We start from the raw sequence: 8745 nt of genomic DNA, 5'->3' as shown, positions 1-8745 counted from the left end.
TTGTATAGGACGTCCCCGCTTGCATGTCCCTATATGAATGATCAGGATCAGACCATCTGTGCCAAGTCATAACACTTGTAACCATTCCACAAAGCGGGCCGCATCCGTAGCCTTACCATGATAAGGTTTCCCTTCTATATCTATATACTACAAACCATTTTAGTTATCTCTTAAGACATGATCCACTTGTATGTCACCACATACTTGCTTAAGTTACATAATGACAACCAGGGTTTGTGGTAAAGCAAATAAAAACATCCAATGTGAAAAGTCAAGAAGTGAAGTAAATATCATATATTATACATCACAAGCATCCGTATAAACTATTTACAAACTACAAGACACGAGACTTTAGGGCATCATCCCCAACAGATACTTCTATGATTCGAGTGAGAACAAAGTGTTTGTGTCGGAAAATGCTATCTTCTTGGAAGAAGACCACATGAGGGATCATAAACCACGAAGCAAGCTTTTTTTACATGAGATTTCTGATGAGACTATTGAGGGTTCAACAAGAGTTGTTTAACAGAATGATAGATCAATAAGAGTTGTTGATATCGGTTCATCTAGTCAACCATCTTAAGAGTTGAGACTGCCTTAACATAGTAGAAGGGTTATGAACCCATCAGAACACTACTTGGGTTTCACGAAAGCCCAGACATCATTTCGGGGTCAAGGATCCATTGTCTGATAAGCAAGCAATGGAGGATGTTGACAAAGATGAATGGATTAAAGCTATGAACCAGGAAATGAAGTCTATGTACTTCAATAATGTCTGAGAACTTCTGGATCAACCTGATGAGGTAAAACCTATAAGGTGTAAGTGGATCTACAAGAGAAAACAAGGTGTAGATGGAAAGGTGCAGACCTTTAAGGCTAGACTCGTGGCAAAGGGTTATACCCAGGTTGAAGGAGTGGACTATGAGGAAATTTTCTCACCTGCTGTCATATTGAAGTGTATTAGGATACCTCTGTCCATAGCCACATTTTATGATTATGAGATATGGAAAATGGACGTCAAGACTGCCTTTCTGAATGGTAATCTTGAGGAAACCATCTACATGGCTCAACCAGGGGGCTTCATTGTTCCAGATCAAGAGCAAAGAGTTTGCAAGCTTAATAGGTCCATTTATGGTCTGAAAGATTCATCTAGATCGTGGAACATTAGATTTGACATTGCGATCAAATCGTTTGGCTTTGATCAGAATGTTGATGAGCCTTGTGTTTTCAAGAAAATCATCAACAGCTCAGTAGCTTTCCTGGCACTGTATGTGGACGATATCCTACTCATTAAGAATGATGTAGGTTTTCTGACTGACATTAAAAAGTGGCTAGCCGCCTAATTCCAAATGAAATATTTGGGAGAGGTGCAGTGTGTTCTAGGGATCTAGATCATTCGAGATCGTAAAAACAAGAGGTTAGCCTTGTCTCAGCATCGTACATTGATCAAATGTTGATCAGGTATAGGATGCAGAATTGCAAGAGGGGTTTATTACCCTTCAGGCATGGAATTGTTTTGTCTAAGGATCAGTATCCTGAGACACCTCAAGAGGTTGAAGATATGAGATGAATTCCCTATGCTTCGGCTGTTGGAAGCTTAATGTATGCAATGTTATGTACTAGACCTGACATTTGCTATGCAGTAGGGATTTTCAGTTGTTATTAGTCCAATCCAAGATTAAATCATTGGAAGGCAGTCAAAACAATCCTCAAGTATCTTCGAAGAACGAGGGACTATATGCTCGTGTATGGAGATAAGAATTTAATCCTTATAGGAAACACAGACTCTGATTTTCAGACTGATAGAGATTCTCGAAAATCGACATGAAGGTCAGTGTTCACTCTGAATTAAGGGGTTGTAGTTTGGCAAAGCATCAAGCAAGGATGCATCTCGGACTCCACTATGGAAGTCGAACACGTAGTCGCTTTTGAAGCTGCTAAAAAGGTTGTTTGGCTTAGGAAGTTCCTTATAGATTTGGAAGTTGTTCCAAATATGTCTTTGCTGATCACTCTCTATTGTGATAATAGCGGGGCTGTGGCAAATTTTAAGGAACCTCAGAGTCATCGTCGAGTTAAGCATATTAAACGAATGTTTCATTTGATCAGGGAGATTGTGCATCACGGTGATGTGATAGTCACGAAGATCACGTGGGAGCACAACGTTGTTGATCTGTTTACAAAGACTCTCACGACTAAAGTGTTCGAGGGTCATTGAAGAGCCTGGGTCTACAGGACATGCAACATCTTGTCTAGGGCAAGTGGGAGATGATACTAGGGTATAGTGTATGCCCTAGTTTATTGTATATTATATTTTTTTTTATGTATTGTACATTAGTCTCCCAAGGCATTAAGACAAGTGGGGGATTGTTGGGATTGGTGTCCTAATTCTCCCAGAGTCTTGTAATTCATAAACTTTGTATACATTGTTATTAATAAAATAAGAGTTATTTTATTTGCATTTACTCATATCTAATAAACAAAAATCTGTGGTTATTGTATGTAAACGTAAGCATGTATATGAGATATACAAGTGGATCATGCCTTAAGTAATAACCTAAATGGTTTGTAGTATAAGGATAAATCAGGGATACCTTATCCTGGTGACACTACGGATACGGCTAGCTTTGTAGAGGTTTACGAGTGTTGTGAACTACTACAGATGGTCTGATCCTGACCACTCATGTGGACACATGTGAGCGGGGGTGTCCTATACAAAGATTTTGTATAAGACCGGGCCACGAGATGATTAGTCTCTTTATATAACGTTGTTGATAATTGAGACTTACATCTCACTAAAACAACCATAGGTGACATGACCTTAATCCTGAGTGTTTTGGGAACTTCTGCCTATGAGGATGGTCCTTTGATTAGTATGGGTGAGAGTGGCCAGATTTCTGACTCAACAAGCCTACCTTTTTTAGTATTTGTCTGATTGGGGAGCTGGAAACTTAGTTACAAAGGAAAATTCATTCCTTCCCCGAAGCAAAGGTAAATAGATAGATTGCTCCCATAAGGGTTGATTCTTGGTCTTGAACATAGTGGCCACATCCTCTCTTTGGAAAAGAGAACCTAATCATAGTAGGACTATGACTTACTATTCATTAAAGGAATCTGTGGTACTTAAGGAGTTAGATTTAACTACAGAGGCAAAATGGTAAATTGGCCCAATTATACATACAAGTGATCTGTGAAGGGTTATTGCACTGTTGATTGGTTGATATGAACATAGAAATATATTTGTAGTGAGAAGAGTGCAGCTGTTGGTCTTTAGTGGAGTGCCCGACATTTAACGGATGATGAATCTCGTGACTAAAGAGTTTTGTCAGCTATTCACATATCATTGGAGCTTCAAGCTACAGGTTCATAAGGTCCCCTTGGTAGCTCAATGGATTCAAGTTGAGAATCAGACTTTTTAGTTGATTTGAAGTGTTCAAATTAATAAGAGAAAATTTGATTATATATGATATAATTGGTGTGAGGTATGAGATACATCAAGTGGAGAAATTAATGTAAATATGATTTACATTAAGTATCATAAAATAGAAAAAAAAAACTATGGTTTGTATGTTTCATGAGATAAAATATTAAAACTATAGGTTATAAATATAATATGGTAAGTTGGTTATCATATTTATTTATAATTTATTAATTATATGATAATTAATTTATTTTTCTCTAATAACCGATTGATTGGAAGGTTATTGGAAGTTTTATAGTAACCATTAATAAAAAGAAAATTGTTTTCTGAAATTTAAGAGTTACCTCATTTGCAAAGTACTCACGGATAGGCTATCAAGTGAAAGAGTTTCACTAAGCGATAGCATTGAGAGACTACACGATCAGCTAAGCGATCGCTTACCCTTGACTATTCGATAGCATTCAGCTGATCATTGCTACACGATCAACTGGCTAAGTCTATACGATAGGCTCCCGTTTACTAAACGATCTAGCACATTGCCTATACGATAGATCATCTTCTTATCTCCTACTTGCTCAATCGTCTACTTGATTGTAGACCTCCAGTCTCTTTCTCAAGCCAAGATCATACAAAGCCCACAACTCTTGGATTCTCACACTGAGAATACCAAGGTAACCATCGTGGTGGTGTCCTCACTCAGTTCGTGAATCGAATTGGACTCGATTGGGTTCAAGGAGTTGTTGGTTGTTCGTTGTGTTCATGTTTATTGGTTGTATCATTGCATTCAAGTGTGTTGTTCTTACACGCTTGCAAATTGATCGAGGGATTCGTGAAGAATGATTCTTCAAAGGTGTGCATCCTCTATCCCCTGTATCATCGTTTAGCATGCTGTAATTTCTATATTTGCATGACCTTTTAGTTTTCGGTTTGACTGTAATTATTTATGTTCAATGTGAATGGAATTTGGAACGATCCTTTCCGCTGCTCATGGAAATCCTCGTATTTAATTTCCTTCAAGCACGTCCTAGAACAGTATCACGAGTCCCCTTATCGAGGACACATTGAGGGGCAACGTACTGCTGCTAAAGTCCTTCAGAGTGGCAACTTCTGGCCAACTCTATTCATGGATGTTTGCTCCCATACAGTGCAATGCGATAAATGCCAAAGGAAAGGAATACGACAAGAAAAGACGAAATGTCATTGACTTCTATCTTGGAAGTAGAGTTGTTTGACGTTTGGGGCATAGACTTCATGGGCCCCTTTCCAACATCTGAAGGCCACCAATATATCTTAATTGCTATGGATTACGTCTCCAAATGGATAGAGGCTATCTCTTGTGCCAAGAATGATGCGATCATAGTGGCTAAGTTTCTAAAAAAGAATATTTTCACGAGATTTGGCACACCCCATGCATTAATCAACGACGAAGGTACACGCTTCATTAATTGCATCATTAAGAATTTACTACTCAAGTTCAATGTCAATCACAGGGTTGTGACCGCCCATCATCCACAAACTAATGGACAGGCAGAGGTCTCTAACATGGAGATCAAGTCTATTTTGGAGAAGGTGGTGAGTACCTCTAGGAAGGATTGGGCCTAACGGCTAGATGAAGCCCTGTGGGCATACAGAACAACCTACAAAACACCTGTTGGGATGTCCCCGTATGCCCTTGTCTTTGGAAAAGCCTGCCATCTCCCTCTAAAGCTAGAGCACAAAGTGTGCTTAAGAAGTTAGACTTTGATCTAACTAGTGCAGGGAGCCCGAAAGCTGCAATTGAACGAACTCACTGAATGGCACAAAACTACTTATAAGAATATCAAGATTTCTAAAGAGCAAACAAAGAGATGGCATGATGAAAGAATTAGTAAAAAGAACTTTGCAGTTGGATAGCAAGTTTTGTTATTTAATGCTCACCTTCGGTTGTTTCCAAGGAAATTGAAATCAAGATAGTCTGGCCCATTCATTATCAAGAGTACCTTTCCTCATGGAGCGGTGGAGTTAGCAAGCAAAGATAGGTGCAACGTCTCCAAGGTCAATGGTCAATGCATAAAGCCCTACTATGGGGGCTTAGTGGATCACAGCAAGGAAACCATTGACCTAATCGAGCAAGCATGAGTGCCCGCATGGATGCACCTTGTGGTAACATGTCATACTTTTTTGAAGGCATCCATTATCCTATTCTTTACTACTTTCATTACTTAGTTTTGATTTAGTCTTTGTTTTGAGCTTATTGTTTTAAGAATGTGATTTTTCAATTGCGATAATTTATTTGAATGGTTTTATGATAATTATTGTGATGTGTGGGGCACTCATTGTGCCCATCTTCTTCCTAACGCATATGAGAGTCGTTTGAACGTCTATGAAAGAATGCGGATGGACTAAACGTTTAGGGTTTTTAAGCATCATTAATGCGCCGACAGACGAGGAGTCCTTTCGTCTGTCAGGCACTTAACGAAAAGAGAATTTTTTTTTGGGAATTCCAAAAACCTGCCATTTCTCACATAGCGATTGTAAGGTTTCCCAAAATCTCGGCCTATACATACCCCCATCCAGCCTCATTTCCTTCCATCTGCATTTTGAGCCTTCAAGCATTCCAGAACTCTTAAGCCTTATGCATTCTACTCGTCAGTCAACCAAACCCAGCCTTTCTTCTTTCCTCAGCCTTCGTCGAAATCCATGGTCAATCAGTCATCAAACTCCTCTTCCTAACCTTTCTCCTCAGCCAAAGCCCCTATTTCCGCTCGAGAGGCAACCTTCTTGGCCGTCAACTACCGCTTGACCTCTCAACCTAAGCCCTTTCCTTGAATCCCTACCAAGCCAGAAAGAAAAGCCTCCTCCTTCACCAGTGCCTCATTATCTATCCGCCGAAAGAGGCAGCGCAAAGAAAGTGCCCCTACCACCAGTCTTGAGGTGGTATTTCCTCATCCTCCAACCGAAAGAGAACTAAAGCAAAAGACGACAAGGAGGTTTTTAGAAGTATTTTAAGCACTATGGAGCAAGATGGAGGATTATCGAAGGCCGGAGTGGTAAATCAACTGCTACCTCAAGAAGAAGTGGCAGTTACTGCTTCGCAAGAACAAGTCCTAGCATTAGCTGATCCTAAGGAGAATGCGCTAGCAGACTCCAATGAGGGACTGATTAGGGCAGTACTAGAGGATGTGGAGTCAAGGAGAAGGACTGGGCAGCTCGCTAAGGAGAAGGAGGCAGATGAAGTGGCAAAAGCTCAACGAAGAAGGGAGAGAAAGGAAAAGAAGAAGAACGAAGATGATGAGGATGAAGAAAAGGCCCAGCACAAAAAGGAAAGGAAAGAGAGAAGAAAGACCAGAAAAAAACAATGCAAGCACAAAAAAGACCACAGACAAAGGGCTGAGAGCCCTGTTATAAAAGGAGAATCAACCAGCACAAGGGTGGATTAATCTATGGCAACGCCGCCTAAAGATAAAGCGACGATAAGCCAGTCCCCCATTCCACACGACTGCCTGGTCACTTCAGGAGCCCAACCTAGATGCTCTAAGGAAGAAGATGGTGACACACCAGTCACCCCACTTTTCTGGTGATCAATAACATGGACAACAAAAGATAAGGAGGTGGAGACAGTAGATGCACCTCCAGTAAATCCTCAAGTGTCCTCTGTGGACAAAGAATTTTTTTAGCGCATAGAGAATGAGAAGGAAGAACGAGAAAGAAGTTAAGAGAGAACAAAAATAAATTTGGAACAGGGGCGTCTAATCATCGCCTCAATAGATTTGACTAGACGGCTTCATGATGAGGAAGTGTGCCATGTTAATGCATTGGAAGAAGAAAATACCAAAAAGAAGCTCGAGGATGAGTGTCTCATTAATCTTGCCTCTGAGCAGTTTGAGAAGGAGTTGAAGGAGGAAGAGGAAGCTGAGAAGAGAAAGAAGGAAGAGAAAAAGTTGCTTCGAAGGGCAAAGGTCCAGCGCAACATTGAACTCAAACGCAAGGAGATAGAGGAATGGGAAAAAGAAAAAGTTGATCAAGAGAGGGAAATGGTGCGCATGAGACGCCAAAGGGCCCGACTTGCGGTCGTTCAAGATAATGGTGAGGAGAAGGTCGAAGGCAGTAAATCATCGCCAGCCTTGAGATGCCAGAAGGTCAGAAAAGAAATTGATGACCGTCTAATGGAGATGGGCTTCTTCCCGACGCCAAACCCACTACCAAACTTCATCACCAGCATAATGATAAGGCTTAGATGAGAAACATTCTATCAATGCCTATCTATATTCATGCCAAGGGTAGTGAGGGCCTTCTACCAAGGTAGCGTGCGCGAAACTGAGGATGCGGTAATTGTCGAAGGGAGGGTTGTGTCATTCAGCGCCCAGGATATCAATCAACTTTACAAATTAAAAGACTTTCTAGAAGCACCAGGCACCAGGTTGATTGATAATCCTAAAGACGAGCATTTGGAAGATTCTTTGAGAATATTGGCGCAACCGGGCACCACAGGGACCGTCTCCCTGACTGACATTCGAACATTTACGTCTAACCATTTGTTACCTGAAGCGCACCTTTGGGTTTATCTGGTGAAGAAGAGACTCATCACGAAAAAACACAACAAAACCATCTCAAGGGATCGAGTAATCGCGGCATATTGTATTATGCGTGACATTCCCATCGATGTTGGAAGATTGATCGCAAGGCAGATAAGGGGCCATGTTGAGAATATTCGAGGACATTTCTTCTTCCTGTTGACAATTTTCAGTCTATGCCTTTCAGTGGGCTATGGAATTGAGGACGAGCCCAAGTCGGAGGTCCACGGCTTGCTCAACACAAAAATTCTAAGGATTTTGTTGAAATACTCGCCCCACTGCCCAGAGCCTCCACCAAAATGACCCAACATCGATTTGAATGCGGTGTAACCTCCTCGGCTCAAAAGGTGACACAAAAATGACAAAGGGAAGGAAGTTGTGAAAGGCTGCTCTGAACGCAATCAACCTGATGAGCCCATTGTCCAGCCTCCACCCTTGGTCATCCTCCCTCCAAGCCTCATTATCCCTCTATCTTCTCTCCCTGAAACTCTTACACATCTTCTCCTCCCATACTCGGATCACCCATCACCAGCAACTTCATCCAGCCAACCCTCACCAATCCATTTTTCACCGCATACCTTACCTCATGTTGATGACCCACACGATTCGGGTGTTGGCCCCTCAAATCAACCCCAACTCAATTCTGGTGAGACATCGTAGGCATCTTTCCCCCATCACCCATCCATCGCATCCTTAGTTGTTGCAATCGATAAGATGTAAGGCTTCATCTCCCATGAACTTTCCTCCTTCCACCAATCGTTTGCGGAGTTGCAC

General features: G+C 41.3%; 1 protein-coding gene across 1 annotated transcript; it reads left to right on the top strand.

Annotated features, from left to right (window-relative positions):
* Window positions 1–6411: 6411 nt before the first annotated feature.
* Window positions 6412–7638, top strand: LOC120090643 (GRB10-interacting GYF protein 2-like). The gene is made up of 2 exons (XM_039048362.1): window positions 6412–6705; window positions 7141–7638. The coding sequence occupies exons 1-2, from the start codon at window positions 6412–6414 to the stop codon at window positions 7636–7638; spliced, it is 792 nt and encodes a 263-aa protein (XP_038904290.1).
* Window positions 7639–8745: the final 1107 nt, after the last annotated feature.

This window comes from Benincasa hispida, chromosome 11 (assembly GCF_009727055.1).
Source record: "Benincasa hispida cultivar B227 chromosome 11, ASM972705v1, whole genome shotgun sequence".
In the NCBI taxonomy this organism is placed as follows: Eukaryota; Viridiplantae; Streptophyta; class Magnoliopsida; order Cucurbitales; family Cucurbitaceae; genus Benincasa; species Benincasa hispida.
The sequence above is the reverse complement of the archived record's forward strand: the minus strand, read 5'-3'. Positions and strand labels throughout refer to the sequence as shown.

Bases quoted from the DNA above. Each gene is read 5' to 3' on its own strand.
- LOC120090643 (XM_039048362.1), top strand. From the start codon at position 6,412: ATGGAGCAAGATGGAGGATTATCGAAGGCCGGAGTGGTAAATCAACTG. The intron at 6,706-7,140 runs GCCCAGCACAAA...AATTTGGAACAG, and splicing joins ATGATGAGGATGAAGAAAAG to GGGCGTCTAATCATCGCCTC.